The sequence below is a fragment of the Mytilus galloprovincialis genome, chromosome 2 (assembly GCF_965363235.1).
Source record: "Mytilus galloprovincialis chromosome 2, xbMytGall1.hap1.1, whole genome shotgun sequence".
Taxonomy (NCBI): Eukaryota; Metazoa; Mollusca; class Bivalvia; order Mytilida; family Mytilidae; genus Mytilus; species Mytilus galloprovincialis.
In genome coordinates this window covers 70,654,237-70,671,645 of record NC_134839.1, presented here as the reverse complement: position 1 = coordinate 70,671,645, position 17,409 = coordinate 70,654,237, and the positions used below count along the sequence as shown (strand labels likewise).

Here is a 17,409-nt window from a genome sequence, read left to right as displayed (position 1 = left end):
CAATTCCTTAACTAGTTAACGGTACAAAAAATAACCTCCAAATTAATCTGTAAAGCGAATATTTGGGATCATCTACGACAAGATTATATTGTCTTTAATGAGTTGAAAAATTATGACACTTGAAAAATAACAAGAATTGTGGCTGTTTATTCGTTCAACGAATGCAAATATAACATGTTCTGGTTTCAACATTTTTAAGTGCACAGCCATCATAGAATATAACTCGTTTTTTCATTCATGTACATCTGATTAAGTCATTTTTAAAATGAAAAAAAAAAATTACTTAGTTGTTGCAATATCAAAGATTTCTCTTCTTGCGTAAGGTGATTAATGACGTTGGTTTGAATATCAGATATTCTTTCAAGTTCATTGTTCTTATTTTCCTACCACTCACACAAAACTTACAAATTAAAACTTGATAAATTAATTGCGTCGAACGCACTTTTCTTGATTAAGTTTTTAGACTTGAGTTTCTTTAAAAGCAACATTACCGGGTATTAATTAACAGTCAAATTCATCTCAGATCAACGTTGACTGAGGGAGTTGAAACCTTTGTTTCATTGTAGGTTTGTTATAAACTGGTCAGTATTGAAGCGTTGACAACACCTTCCTATTTATGTACTTAAATAGTGGTATGGAGCAACGAGATATTTGTAAACTTTTTAAATAAGACAAATTTTCTCAAAACAGTTTATAATGGTAGGTGTAAATACATTTGGATTTTTTTGTGCAGACGCATAATTTCTACCGAAAAACATTTCACAGATCGATCTTTTTATGTCAATTAACTACATATCTTCCCCGGCAGCATAAAAAAATCCTATATAAAGGGCAATGCTGTTTTCGATAAAAGAAAATCGAGAAACACCCTTTTATGTAAAGTTGTGATTGAGTTTGCATGTCTGTTTTGAACCCATTAATATAGTATTTGTGTGAGTTTTTCTAAGGAAATTAGTCTTCATCCTCTGACATTTCTAGTTTTTTTTACTTTCGAAAATTCCCTAGGAAAACTAATCAGACAATAGTTTTAGTTGGCCTAGGGGTACATTAAATTATGCTAAATATATAACTGATTCATTTTTTGTCATTATAAAATGCAACCGTCTTGTTGCGGTCGTAATAATGTTATATGGATAAGTCTATCAGTTTAAAGCTACATACAAAGGCTTTCATTTTCAAGATTGAAAAAATACAGACTTAGTTAAAAAAAGACTGTACAATATGTAATCCGACTCGCTTGAAATTTACATATTTTATTTCCATCTGCAGTATGGTTTAAACGATCAACAACATAGCATAATAACAAACAAACACAAAGGTGAAATACAAAATTCACAATAGTTAAATAATGTAAGGAGTTTAATCAAGTTTCTCTTAAGTGATCAATATTTAGTTTCCTCTCATTATTTTCTCCGCAATATATTTGTGTTAAAAAGTCTAATAATAAAATCAACTATCAGCCTTAAACAAATTACTTAGACGCATTTTTATGAAACACTAATCGAAGAAATATTTCATAAAAAAAATCAAAAACGTAATTTCATGAGGAATTTTTCTTTTATAGATTACTAAATATTTAGTGACGCTCTTATTCTAGAACGACAACAATCTATAGGATCTCTCTTGGTTTGAAGAAAATCGATAATCTTTATCAATATTAAACTTTTATTGAAAAGACGAATTAACAGAATGAAAATTGTGAATACTATTTTATTTCACATTCGGTCAAGTGTATGTCCATGAATGTTTCAAAGAATATATAAAATACTAGTAATCAAATACAATTTTGTAAATACGAATTTCTGTTTATTTAAAAAGCATCGTGAAATAGTATTACAATCTCAATCTGCTTATACGAATCGGTTACTATTTATTACGGGAAGATAATGAAGAAACACTTATGCTTGACAATATATACATGTATAGTTGAGTTCGATAAAAAAAAAAACACAGATATTTATACTTGTAGCGAAAAGGAGAATATATGTATCTATTTATCTGTGAGGCAAAAAACATAACAGTGTGAAATAGAATGCTCTATGAGATAATTCCTCCTACTATGACGATTGATATCAAGACAACAGTACATAGGGCAGTTATTGTCGACAAAAGGATGAAGAAGAACCAATCCATGATGGCAGCAATTTCGGTCCAAGCAAAGATATAATCGTCTGGAAAATCTTCTATGTTCTTTTGGTCATTTATATCTACATAAGCTTCAGGGCCAGCCGAATTTGGTCCAACTTTACCATTTTTATTCTTCTTTCCACGACTGCAACAACAACCCCTCCAACACGATAATGGAATACACATCTTTAGCATTAAACCATTTATTCTTTGCGGGACAGGAATGTTGGGACTTCTATGATGCACTCTAATTACTAGAACAGTCAAGATAACACACAATACACCAAGTACCAGGGTCATAGCCAGATATACAGCTGTAAAACATAAAACATTTAAAGTAGATTTCACAACCTGTCAGGCAAACATAAATTTGATACTAGAGGCCATCTTCATTTGTTTGTTATGTTTAACCTTGTTATTTCATCTTTTAAAGTATGAAAGGTGACAAATATGATAGATCCAGAGAGTCTGAGTTCATTTTCCTTTGGAGGGTTTATTTTGGCCTGATCACCGTTTTGAAAATCTAGTTGGATTTGACAAGTCATTTTTTTTTATTATCGGTATTCTGGTCATAGTAAGGGCATATACCATGACTACACTATATGTCCCGAGATTTCATTTTCGTACAAACAAATACAAATCACATTTTGTCAATATCACATAGGTTAGTTCCTCTTTTTTTTTAGACTAGGGGCATTTAGGAGGTTGACATTATCTATAGATATTTGTTCAGCTATCAATATTGTTGTTGTATGCCTTCGGATTGCTATCTCATTCACAAATGCTTATACCACACTTCTGCTTTTATTTTCATGAAACATAACAACGAAAATTCGTGTTAGTACGGTACAAATATTGAAAACACAAGCTCTCTTATCTGTTGTTGGTATCTTCTCTTAAGAAAGCGATAAAGTGATCTGATATTCATTTATGTAGAGGATTTTTAAACGGTTCACTTATCTCATCATTTACTATGGAATCCTGTCATATGCAATATAATTTACGCTAACCTAACTACAAAATATCCATGCAAAGTCAATAAAAGACTTACTGTTGTCTGGTTAAGTTAACGTATATAAATAAAAAAAAAAAGAAAGATATGCACTTTTTTGTTCTAATACGAATACTTACAAAGGTATGATACGTTCTTAGACGATGATGGCATACTGTCCTGAACAAGTGTTAGTAGCACTGCTTCTGCCAGAAGAACAGTTAAAGTATATCCGACCTTTTCACCGCTGTCAACAGGAAGAATAAATACTAATATGCTGAGCACAGACGTTGCTAATATTGGCAAGATAGTAGACGAAATATAATGCGACGGATTACGTTTAATGATAATTGTAAAGTCAATGACGGAATATGATCGTTCAGTACCACCAGGCTTTACTTCTGTAAAATTCCTTGTCTCAACCTGACTCGATTCGATGGTCCATTCTCCATTTGTTCTGGAAAAAAAATTCAGGTAGACTTAGTGCGTTCCCGTTGGTAAGAAATAATTATCAAAACAATAATATTGCTGCAATAAGGTTTTATGAAAAACTTAAAAGATATGGTTGAATTTAATATATCAATATACTGAATTTAATATATCGATATATTGAATATAAAAAATAGAAAAAGAATATGACACTCATTACATTGTTATATTTAACAAGTTAAAGATTAAGGTCCAGTTTTTTTGGTGTTTTTTTTTTTTTTTTTTTTTTTGCTTCATCGGCCGTAACAGCTGTTACATTTCAACAAATGATCTAAGCAAGAATATGGCAATGAAACAATTAAAACATATAAATTAAACAAGGATCGTTTGTCTTCAATGTTGAACGATATATTGAATATAAAAAAAAAAGAAAAAGAATATGACAGTCATGACATTGTTATAGTATACAATCAGCAACAATATAGATGCTTACAACAATCTCTTGCACCTAAGGTTCTGATTGCTAAATACAGTGTATAACATATCTGTGAGTATCTTATAGTAAAGTGTCTGTTGTACATTCGTCGGGTTGTTTGTTTCAAGAACTTGGTACGTTATGACTAATATGATAAAATGCAAATGTAAACTTTTCTTCTGACTATACAAACCACAAAATGCACAATTTACAACATATAACTTAAAAGTGCAATGGAAAAGTTTCTTACCAGTCATACAAAGTAAGAAGTTTAAAATATAAACATAAAGTTAAGTAATATAAGAGTCAACCTTTATTCTTTAGTTATTGGAAGAAATATATCCATCATTTAAATTTGATTTAAACAATCACAATGCATAATTAAAAGTAGAAACCAACCTCAATTCTTCATATTGAACTTCTTCGTACAAGGCTGTTACAACTAGCTCATCAACACTGTAAGCCCAGCTAGTCAGCTCAACCAAACATGATTGTTTATCGAATGGGAAGAACCGGATGTCTACGTCACAATGTACAACAAATATTCTTGGTAGCTCCCATTCAACCAAGCCAGTCTTTTCTACTCTAAACTGGAGGTTTTGGTCATTCAAAATGGAAACATCGGATAAACTTAAAAATACGAAAATGAAATAATTATGATGCCTGTAATCATTTCCTTAACTACAAACCATTTGTAAACAGTACATTTCACACAAAAACATTTTGTAAAGTTACGCGTGTTTTTAATATTTCTGAAATAAAGTCATGAACGGAATTCCTTTCAATAATTTTTGAAAAGTTGAGAAAAACTTATTTTTTGTCGTCGCAAATGACAAATAAGTGTTTGCAGAATCAAAAGTACGCCTCTTTCTAAGGACATGTGAAAAGCACATATTTTTATTTCACTGTGGTACAATTGCAAAGTGTTGTCAGAAGTCTAATGATATTGATTATTCCTGCTGTCATACGTTTGATGAATATAAAACAGATTATAATAACCAATACATATATCATATATGCTATCAAATACAGATATGTATAGTCAGAATAAGTTCATCATGTCAATATTTATTCAATTGTTCCATCCCACCTGTGTTTCCGAAAGTGACGTTCTAAATCAGCACTTGATCGTCAATTGTTCAAATAATGATAGTTTGAAGCTATTAAGCCAGTGTATATGGACGTTACTTTTACATATATATATAAATTACTCAGGTCCATAAGAGATTCTGTGTAAATTGAATGTTTGTAAAAGTTCACGTCTAAACAAGGGGATGGAGAAATAACCCCAAAAATCGGAGACTTTGTCCGATTTGGGAGACAGTTTTTAGGTGTCAGACCACCAATTAAAAATCCCTATCTGTTCAACCAAATTTTGCAATTTTCACACCTTTCTAAATCTTTTACCTTAAGTTTAACTTCATAGAAACCAGGTATATCCTTAATTGTACGTGTATCAGCTTTCTACATGCCAATTTTCACCATACCTTTAAAGCCTTCTAAAAAAATAACTGACCTTCAAACGGAGGTACTCAACAAAAAAAACCTGGTTTTCTGGAAATCTAAAATTAGTATACTATGGAGCGTATTAATTCCTCAATTTTTAATGCAAACTCATAGACAAGTAAATTTTGGCTCAAAATGATGTAGATATATTTCTCTTTCACCAAAAATTTCATTTCTGCAAATTTGTTGGTTAGTTTAAGTAAACAAGGACATCAAAAGCACTATGTTGTGTCAGAGTAGGGCTACTTTCACATACGTTCTAAATTGAAAGGAGTAATTGGTGGTCTGACACCTTTTAAGGATGCTGATCATTATGTGTGATTGTTCAAGAAGAACAATGATAGGTTTCTAACGTACTAAGAACTATTTCAAAATTTCCTATTGTGAAAAATGTCCAAAGTATGCTCAAACATGTGATGACAGCTTGTTGTCTAATTCTTTTTTTTTTATCCGAACAATAAAATTTATATTCACAATTGTATAATTTTCATCTTAATAAACGATTTTTGTTTAAATCAACTGTTAAAGCATGACTTGTATATAACATGTTATAATTGTAAAAATTGTAAAATTATGCCTGTTACTCAGACTTCCAGAGATGGATTAATTCTAATTAACTTTTGAAAATGTTTTAGTCGAATATTGAAAATAAAAAAATAGAACATCCTGAGAGCTTCATGGTATATCAATATAAAAAAAAGAACTGTTATCATAATTGTTTTTTTATTTTTTCCAAAGTGATAGATTGAGTTAAAAAAAATATATATATATATTATCACATCATCTATAATATTGTTTCCTTACGGATAAATGTTCTCTAATATATATGTAAGACTCAGATCGACGTCCGGTCTCTAATCGACGTCCATTTATCAAATCGACGTCCAATTCGAACGTCACAACAAAATAACATTCAAAATCGACAACCAATTTTGGGCTCAACTAATCGACGTCCAATTTTTAACTTTTCTATTTGACGTCCGTTTTGCCGGGAAACCGAATACAGAATTGACCTAAACCGATATCAGCTGAAACCTTAAAACTTTTAAATGTAAACTATTATGTGTGACAAATAAAATCTATTTAAAAAATATATGTTTTATATTCATTAACTATAAGTATGTAAACAGATTTTGATATTAATTTTTAGATTTTAAAGATTACATAAAAATAAGGAGATATGATATGATTTCAAATGGGATAACTATCCAACAGAGTTAAATTAAAGTGAATGTGAGCAATTAAAGGCGATCGTACGGCTTTCGACAATAATAAAACCCATACGGCAAAGGCTATAAAAGACCACGTCGACATGAGTAATGTAAATTCAATTTAGAAAACTAACGGTCGAATTTACAACAAAACAATTTCGAAAAACAAATATGACAGACATAAACCAACGACAACCACTGGACTACAGGCACACATTGAAATTATATGGCGGCGATAAACATGCGTGTGCGCACTTAACCCTTCCGGACAGATCAGGAACAGCGGTGTAACAGCACAACATAAAAACATAATGCCAATTTCTTGCGTATATATTTCACTACAGGTCCGACTTGTAATACTCTCGAAACAATTGGCTGAAGTTCTTTAATTTGTGTTTTGTTGAAGACTGACTTATGCTCTCTAGATGTCATTTGGTTTTCTTTGTCGTTGGGTTGTTTTCTCATTGGCATGCATGTTAATTATTAATATGAATAGGAAAGATTAGAGATCGATTGGCCTAACTTTTTATCAAGATAAATATTAATATGCATGTTACCTTTTTCGGGTTGAAAAAATCTATATGGAAAGTATGTATAAATGTAAAATATGTTGACGTAAGAACCTTACATAACATGTTTATTAGTGTAAGTCCTTATTGATATTGGACCTCGATTAGAGACGACTACACTCAATCGAACGTCGTTTTGGCACTACATGAAGTCACATTGGACGTCAATTAGAGCATCAATATATTGAACGTCGATTTGAGAATGTGACGTCAAATTTAGACGTCGATTTGAGGATTGGACGTCGATTTGAGGATTGGACGTCGATTTGAGGAATGGACGTCGATTAGAGGCTGTCGTCGATCTGAGTCTAACATATACTTTATATACGTCTTCCGGAGCTCTTTTAAACTACATTCAATATAATGATCGTTCTACTTGCAATAGTAAATAACAAACAAAAATGACTTTTCTACCCTTTACACTAGTAGATCCCATTCCAACATTATATACAAAGTGTACGAATTTGTACTACTTTGTTTCAAAAAAAAAGAATGAACAACGAACATAGAAACCAATATCTTTTTCAAGGAGGGACAAATCATATTTTGTAAACATCTTATCTGATACAAGTAAGAGTACTCTTAAACTGGAATTATATAGATGATGTCTCCTCAATGTTGGTTTGCCATTATGAAATATTTACTTTAACAGGTGACGACGGAGATGTTCCAATTGTCGTAACTTAAATTCTGTCTTCTATTTCAAGTATGTTACATCACAGACTTAAAATTACCCCGAGAGTACTTACATACGCAACACAATTGGTACCACATTTTTAACATCTAGAACAACTTTGATATGTGCGCAATCTTTCTTAGAAGTTTCATGCAATTGCGTTGAAAACAGCAGGAGAAATTGTTAAATCGCCCATCCGATCAATAAAAATATCACAAGAACAAGACAGGATCTTTGTTTTCGGTCGACAAATGTATTTAATGTTTGTTTCCAAAACATAATCCCATATCCTCTCTTTATTCTATTTAACATAACATACCAGAAAGTGGTAGAAATACGTACGAATTGTCAACAAATAACTCTGGCTTCCAGATCTCTGTATCTAACGCAAAATAAAAGTCAGCATCATACGTTGCAGGGTTCCATAGTAATCTTTCATCTTCCCACTCCTAAAAAAAATAGCGATATATAATGCTTGGAAGATAAGAACAACTATAATCTAAAACATTTGCGAGTATGGTCTCGAGGAAACGATGATAGTCCGTCGGAAGGGGACGATAAATGGCTGACCCGTGTTAAGAGAGAGCCATATCTCTTGCACGTTAAAGACACCCTTGTAGATTTAGAAAAAGAGCAGGCTAATGCCGCTACAAGGCAGCACTCGCACCCAAAAAGTGGAAAGAGATTAATACAAGTTGCAAAACTTGTTTCCCAATCCACTATAAAATAAATATGTTTTTAAATAAAAACTAAAACATTGGAAAATTGTAGATTCTAAGATTTTGCTTTGTAAATAAACCAATGCTCTAAATGTAATAAAAATTTGTTTCCACATGCGTATTGGCTACTGCAGAATAATAAATTTTACCAAGCCAGTGTCTGCGCGTACCCGCATGCGGGTACGAATAGTAAAATTGCCGTTCGTAGGCTACGCGTACCCACATCCGGTTTTATAATAAAATGCTATCGGATCGGGAATAAAACGTGAAATATAAACGGAAATTATCGATAATATGGGGATTTCGTGTAGAACGAGTGAATTAAGAGTGTAAAATATAATATTTTCAAGTTGTATTTATTAGATATATATACATAATAAACATTGCAAATTAAATGCACACTGATGGAAATAAAACTGTACAGTCCCTGAAAATGAAAAACATGATAAAAAGTAATACTATTATAAAATGTAAATGCAAATTTAAAGAATTAAACATTTCTGAATTTGAAAAATACCCATATGAGATTTAAAAATAATCTTTTTGTAAAATGTTAAACAGAACTTGAAATTTTAAAATATCTTAAACTACTAAAATTAAAGCTTGGAGGACTGTATAAAAGTAAAAGAAGCAAGTAATAATGTCAAAATAAACAATTTTAAAAGATTCATGATTCGAGTAACAAATTAAGATTTGGAACAAATTTTACATATCCAATACGATTGTTTTGACACATTTTTCAACCCTGCACATTTCAAATGTTGCCAGTCCAAACAACAATCACAGGCCAAAGATCCTGATCGTGTAGGTTTTTTTTTACATTTGATACATATTCACAATTTATTCTGTAAAACTTTAATTCCTCTTTAATTTTTGTTTTTTCCACTTCTTCTTTACTCTGCAGCTGTAATTGATTCCGAGTTTCTTTTATACAATTGTATAAAATTAATGATGATTATCGACTAATAGTTTTGAACAAATTGTTCAATTCTTTATGATAACTTTAATATTCTTCCCCAAATGTATATTACTGACGGTCTTCCATTTTAAGAATATTTATCAAATGTGAAAAACGAAAAACTGTCCACTTACCTTTTATATAAATATTTATAAAACTTCTGAGTAGTTTTAATCAATTTATTCACTAATTGCGACAAATTCCGTATATATTTGATCATATTTCACGTTCATTCCCCATCCGATGCCATTTTATTATAAAACCGGATGTGGGTACGCGTAGCCTACGAACGGCAATTTTACTATTCGTATCCGCATGCGGGTACGCGCAGACACTGCCTTTTAACAAATTGGCATGCATTTAATATATTTGATTAACTTCAAACACTTCCAAACTCTTAAATGATGCACATGTTGTTACTGATTTATTTGTTATGACTGTAATGTGTTGCAATTCGAAATTGACATATTTGACCAAGAAACGCAACCGTTCATGCTAGCTGTTCAAATCGCCTCCCTCTGAAAAATCACATTGCCAGTCATTTGCTTGTTTACAAACGAAAACGGGAGGTTCATGGAAGAGCCTATACAAAAGCTCTACACTTTTACACATCGGACATAGAAATTACCTTAATTGTCCTAATCAGAATCGAAATAAATGATGTAAGCTATACTTTATCGTAGTTTTAACATGGGAAGGCATTAAATTCGTGTTATTTTAACACTCACTGACTATCGTTCGGGCAAAAATAATAACGAATATAATGCCTACTCTTGTTAAAACTACAATAAAGTATAGCTTGCATCAATTATTTCTTAACGAATGAATGATTGTAATCTACTGAAACAAAGGGTGTGTAATTATACATTTGAACTTAAACTAAACTTCTTTAGGCGATTTCACCATAGACGATAAGTATCATTAGGTCCTACAAGTATAATAGTCTATACTGTTGCTGGCTAAAATTATATCAGAATCACATGTAGTGCAGACTGAATTTGATTGGCACGATGATTGATAACTCTTTACCAAATTTCGAGTACTATTATTCATTATGTTTTTGTGTGAGAAGGAAATACGAAACATAAAACACAAAAATCTGCTGGAAGTTAAGCTATAATTGATTTTCAGTTATCAACCAATTCGGATTGATTTCGGATGTCCATTTTTTTCATTTTTTTTTTTCATCACCTGTCTTGTCTTTTTTTTACTTATACCGAGGTAATTGGTCAAACATGAATCATGAAGATAACACTCCTTCTGTGCATATTTTCATATATTAAGACGTTGTAATATGTACCAATATATGGTTATAAAGGTTGAAGGATTGCAATACAAAAACAATCTACTTGATGCCTAGAGTATATGGTAGTTCTCGTCAAATTTGATCATTCATTTTTATACTCGAAGTTATTTTGGTCAGGCATATTCTATCGACACCTTTCCATTTGTTCAATAGACAGCTTTCGAGTGTGATGCATTTCCGTCAAAAACTCTGGTTTTAGTGAACATCATTCGTGAGTTTAGCGGCATCGTCACCTCCGTTCCAATGTTGGGCAAGTGGTCAGAAAACTATAATGCTATATTGCATGAATTAGTCGGCAAATTAAATTCTCATAATTGACAATCAGCACTGCTGTCATTAGGAATTATGATTAATTACTTACAAAACAAACACTATTTCTAGACGTCATGAAGGCGCGCATAATTGACAAGTGTTTTTTCGGTGAAGGATGAACTCGAATGTGGTTATATATAACCAATTACCTCACAGTTCAATTTATTCAAACCATTACTCTACCTAAACAATTTGACCTGTACTCTATTTATTTTGTTAGTATTGTAATTTATTGTAATTACTATTATTCATGAAGGTCGATTAATAATATACATCGACTTACCATTGAAATCCATCCTGTTAACGATAATTGTAGATTTTTTATCTCCTGCAATAAACAATTTAATATAAACGAACATGAATGTAAAATATAAAGTACCGTACTCGGTACTTTCGCATTGACATGAAAAAGCCGACAACCGTTTATTTTTCAGGGTTTCATGAGGAGAAATTTTTCGCAGACGGAATTTTAATTCACCAATTGCTATGCAGACTTGAAATTTTCAAATCATTATGTACGATTTTGCACGCTATAAATCCTGCATTTTGTTGGGCAGAATATTCATTTTCATTTTGCTGTTCTTTATGTTTGTACAACTTTAGCTTCTACTATAATAAAATAAACAGAGATTATTTCTTTTTTTCATAACAATTAAAAATTGGTTAAACATCGAATAATAAGATTTTTAACTGAATTGTCAAATGAGTGCAGTGAGCCTTATACTCAGAAATGATTACTTTCACTTAGATAAAAGTTGACCATTTTCTCGCATATGGTTTGGTTTCTTTATTGTTTGTAAATTGATGACGTCAGCTTCTTATACACCTTCATGAAATTCTCATTTGTTTCAGAGCATTGTAAATGTGAAAGTGTAACTCATTTATTCTATCGCATTACAGTTACCAAATAACAAGAGTTATGATAATTACCAAAAAGTTGATTGTGAGCAAGTGCAGTCCTATTTGCAAGTTGACAGTATCGGCTGGTCTAACAAGGCGGTCGTATTCGGTAGCTTTAACGGTATTATTTCTAGCTAAACGCTCACCCTCTGATGTCCAGCTATTAGCTTGGTGTAATACTTAAATAAAAGAACGCATGTAAAAAAAAAGTTAATTTCTTTTGACAATTTCAATTGTAAGATTCACTGATACTATGTTTCGTTCAATTGGCGTTTGATATAAAGGCAATACACTTCTCTTAATATTATATATAAGTACTGTCAATACATATTTTATTTTTAATAAAAAGGTAAACTTTGCATGAAGTCATGTATTTAAAACTTTAGATGAAATGAAAGATATGTTTGTGTTAGAGTTTATATTTTGTATATTGGTGCATTTAACCATTTACAAACTACATACGTAAATTGCTTTATTATATCAAGCTGCATTCGATCAATTAATTTTGCGATTAAAAATGTGAACAGTTTTTAAATTTCCATTACGAGAACGAAATAGGGTCAATTTAAAAAAAAAATATTCACGCAATGGTCATTTGGAAAAACATTCTTTACTTAAATTCACTTTTAGGTTTTAACAATATCTTTTAGTATTTCTGAACATGTATCTTATAGTTACCGTGAAAATGATTCAAATTGAAATTTTGATATACATTTGCAACTTTGTAATAAATGTCGCAAAAATGAACAAAAATAACTAAAAGAGCTTTCTTTACCAAATTAATAGTACGTTTGAAGTAAAGATTTGTCTCAAGTACAAAGAAATTTCTAATAGAAAAGGAATATTTTTTTCGAAGCAAAATTGTACATAAACATGTTTGCGATTTTGCATCAAATTTTCTTCCACAATAATGCTTTCTAGCTGTATGTAGCAACTAGGTGACTTATGGATAAGTGTAAATTGTGTATAATGTGTAGTTTATAGATATAGGAAGATGTGGTGTAAGTGCCAATGAGACAAATCTCCATCCAAATAAAAATTTATAAAAGAAAACCATTATAGGTCAATGTACGGCCTTCAACACGGAACCTTGGCTCACACCGAACAACAAGCTATAAAGAGCCCCAAAGTTACTAGTGTAAAACCACTCAAACGGGAAAACCAACGGTCTAATCTATATAAGAAACGAGAAACGAGAAACACGTATAAATTACATAAACAAACGACAACTACTGTAAATCAGATTCCTGACTTAGAACAGGTGCAAACATTTGCAGCGGGATTAAACGTTTTAATGGTACCAAACCTTCTCCCTTTTTCTGAAACAATAGAATCACATCACAACATAGAAAAACACACGATAAAATATCAATTGGAAGGCTTAACTCAATCAAAAACGTACATTAACACACTATGAACGAATAAATTTGATCTGCGATACCTGAATGCAAATACGTAGTTATTAAAATATTGGGGACAAACATTCAAGGCCAAAAAGCAAACAAACAAGTCCAAACAAAGCCATGGCAAGACACCGCCGCGAAATATTTAACAACCCTTAATAGAAAAATAATAACTTTTGAAAAAAACGGTTTTCATAATATATACAGGTTAATAAAAAATAACTCTGTCGTTTAAGGTATACTACTTCTTTGTATATAAAATTTTCCAATAAATTAGGAATACCAAGAAAGTTCTGTCATATAAATACCTAATTTAACACTAGATACATATGCGGTGAATATCAACAATAAAACTATACAATTGGAGCTAGATAAAACTTCCCTGTACAGATTTAATGAGAATAATCTTGATGTTCATACGAATGAAGTACAAAGACGTGAAAATTAGTAGATATTCCAAATAATCAAAGCTGGTATATAGACAAGATCCATATTAATTTAAAATAACAAAAAAGCATTACAAATAGTATCAACAGGTCAAATTAACAAGAAAGTACGATTTGAGAGTACTCGCAGTTACTGACAGCTAGTTAAAAGCCAAAAACAATTAATAAAAAAAAATCATGCATCACAGACTAAAATCAACTAAAACACATCCCAGGGATTTAGTATTTTAACGTCATGAACATGAATGTCAGATAAGACATGACTTGTGCAATGCCAAATATAAATGTATCGACAGGTAGTAGGATAGTGAGAAGCGACTTCTTTAGAGATAAAAATTAACGTGAGTGCATGTGTCTCTATACATCCCGCCTCAAAAGAAGATACAATTTAGTTATGTTTTAATTTGCTAATGACAAAATCGATATAAGTGCCAATGTAAACTATATTCAGAGATCTAATTACAATATTGGTAAGATAACCCTTACTTATAAGTTTGTTTAAAGGTTCGATGAGTTTACATGGATCACAAACTGATTACCGCGCTATAAGTACAATATTACCGTAAAATTTAGGATGTGAAATACCAATGTTAATAAGTTTTCTACAGGTACAGCCAAATTTACTAATCAAATCTTTGTATCTATGAAAAAGTTTTAAGAAATTTATGGTATCGAAATCCCCGACACAATAATTTCCCAGTGATGCATTGATTACGTTCGTTTAGTATATATAAAGTGTATCACACTATTGAAAATTATTCCAGTATGTTTTAGCAACTTTTGGTTTTCTAGCTTTTAAAAGTACTAATTAAAATTAAGACTGAATTTCATTTTGTTTGAAATCCATTTTGATGTCCCTTTTAGTGATATCACCTTTCACGTGTTTCGGTTATTGTAAATAATATTCAAATACTTGACATTGATCGTTCCTGATAAAGCTTACTCCAGTACAGCACTTTGAACGCAGCAAGTTTTTTATTGTGATTTCATTTTAAATTCGTTATGATTTAGAACAAACTAAACATATCTTGGTATATAATAAATGAATATTACAGATATTTTTAAATAAATGTCATTTAAGATAAAAAAAAAAAAAAAAAAAAAAAAAAAAATTATCTCACTCAAATTTCTCATAAAAAAGGAAGAGAGCTGCATTATAACTGAAACAAAAATCGTTGCATAATAACTAATTCTGTTAGAATCTCAACTAAAATATTCCTGATTACACAAATGTTCTCTCTTGGTATTTTAACGTCCAAAAAGATTTTGTTTCTTTGAAAATAACATTGATATCTTCAAGCAATACACTTTAACCTGCCTACCTTATTAAATATGAAAAATCAAGCATAATGATTATAAGCAACTTTTAGAATGGTGGAATTAACATTTAATGAGAAATTCAGGTTTTTAGCATTTGTAACTTAAATTTATAACTAACATGAACGACGCATCTTGTTGACATTTAACGAAGTAAATAATATCCGTATTGAGTAAAGAAACAAGTCCGACGTTTTTTACTTTCAAATGTAGGTATCGTATCTATTTTCTGCTGCTGTTATATCACTGCTGGTGGACGTTTCGTCCCCGAGGGTATCACCAGCCCAGTAGTCAGCACTTCGGTGTTGACATGAATATCAATTATATGGTAATTTTTTTTATAAATTTTCTGTTTACAAAAATATGAATTTTCAAAATACTGAGGATTTTCTAATCCCATGCATAGATTACCTTAGCCGTATTTGGCACCCTTTTAGGAATTTTTGGTCCTGAATGTTCTTGTACTTGTTTGGTTTTATCACTATTTTGATCTGAACGTCACTGATGAGTCTTACGTAGACGAAACGCGCGTCTTGCGTATCAAATTATAAGCATGGTGCCTTTGATAACTATTAGAATAGTATGTTTAAAAAAAACATTATTTACAAATTAATTGGAAGTAATCGATCTTACCATTGAGAAGAAAAAATAACATCCACTGGGTCGTAATCATTTTTGACATTTAAACATAGAGTCAATAATACGGACACTTCGTTGAATTTAATACAGTAAATCATTTTGTTTTTTCACAAAAGAACAATAAAGGCAGAACAAAGATTAGATATGCACAGATAACTTTTCACTTTTGTTACTAAAAAATGCATTTAATTAAAGAGTAAATAGATCATAACAGAAATGGATCATCGTTAGTTATAAATTTTCTAATAGACATCAAAGGACTTTTTGTTATGATTTTTTTAAAGGTGACCTTTTTGAAGATACATAATATCATATGTATTCTTTGAGAAGGAAATTAATGATCAATAAAATAAAATAATTGAGTAATACGAGAACAATAGGGTTGTCAATAGTTTTTATAATGTTAAGGTATTTAGCCTTCATGTTTTACATGCACAGCTTACTTTTATTTGAATATTTCAGGCGTAAAATTGTAAAATTGCATTTATAACCTTGTTAATTTCCAGTGGCAGATCCAGAGGGAGGGTCTTTTTTGGACGATTAATGCATTTGAATGGGGACATATAGTTGCAACCCCCCCCCCCCCCTTTTTGTCCTGGGTTGTGACCCCCCCCCTTTTTTTAAATGGCTGGATCCGCCTCTGATTTCTGATCTGATATATTTTTCGTATTTTTAAAGGTACCCCATTAGTATGATGGAATGTAATAAACTAAACAAACCAAAAAAGAATAACTTACCACAGAAGAACACAGCTATAATCATCGATGGAAACATCTGTGACAGACATATAACTCTATCCTTGTTATTTATCTGTTATTTGGTTAAAGTTTTACACTTACTTATTAATCTTATTACTCATCGAATGTTTTGAAAAAAGATATTATCATTGTCCTTCCACAAAAGAATTTTAAAATGCACACGATTTGAAATTAAAATTCCTTTTATGATCGGTTTTAAATTTCTATTACTTTATTATATTATTTGAGTTCAATATGTACTAATATGTGGTTTTTGAATTTTGTGTGTGTATGGCTGCATGTTTTCTGTCGGGGTTCCCCCCCCCCCCTTTATTTCGAATGAGGTTATGCTATAACAATGAAAAGGTTTTTTGTGCAACTTTCGACTTTCTACATGAATAACAGATTATGTTGAGTGGCTGGTACACAAACCAACAACACAAACGCCAGACAACAACTAGAGATCAATATAAGTATTCTTTAATATGTCAATAATTTGTCGGAGATCTTCAATAAACACAAAAATACGATAGAAAAACTAAACATCAGTAATATACTGTTGTCTAATTGTCCGAAGCACTGTTTTGAGCATATCTCCAAACATGCAACATTGTTATACAAATCTGAAAAAGAATGAGATATAGTTTGATTGCCAATGTAACAAAAAAGCTATTTTAAGTAAGATAAG

At 31.0% G+C, this 17,409-nt stretch overlaps 1 protein-coding gene across 2 annotated transcripts; it reads right to left on the bottom strand.

The window, feature by feature from the left end:
- Nucleotides 1–1,693: 1,693 nt before the first annotated feature.
- LOC143064289 (neuronal acetylcholine receptor subunit non-alpha-2-like) lies at nucleotides 1,694–16,852 on the bottom strand. Of its 2 annotated transcripts, none has more exons than XM_076237027.1 (7): nucleotides 16,722–16,852; nucleotides 12,210–12,358; nucleotides 11,563–11,607; nucleotides 8,327–8,433; nucleotides 4,422–4,652; nucleotides 3,259–3,575; nucleotides 1,694–2,441 (listed from the first exon to the last, which is right to left on the bottom strand). In XM_076237027.1, exons 1-7 carry the CDS (start codon nucleotides 16,756–16,758, stop codon nucleotides 2,038–2,040), a joined length of 1,290 nt encoding a protein of 429 aa, XP_076093142.1. In that variant the 5' UTR covers nucleotides 16,759–16,852; the 3' UTR covers nucleotides 1,694–2,037. The 2 variants fall into 2 exon arrangements, with proteins under 2 accessions (XP_076093142.1, XP_076093141.1); XM_076237026.1 differs by lacking the exon at nucleotides 16,722–16,852 and adding an exon at nucleotides 15,979–16,019.
- Between the last annotated feature and the right edge of the window lie 557 nt (nucleotides 16,853–17,409).

Bases quoted from the DNA above. Each gene is read 5' to 3' on its own strand.
- LOC143064289 (XM_076237026.1), bottom strand. From the start codon at position 16,018: ATGATTACGACCCAGTGGATGTTATTTTTTCTTCTCAATG. The intron at 11,608-12,209 runs GTAATTATCATA...TGTTTATTGCAG, and splicing joins TGCTCACAATCAACTTTTTG to GAGATAAAAAATCTACAATT. The intron at 4,653-8,326 runs GTACGTATTTCT...CGTATTTTTAAG, and splicing joins GAGTTATTTGTTGACAATTC to TTTATCCGATGTTTCCATTT.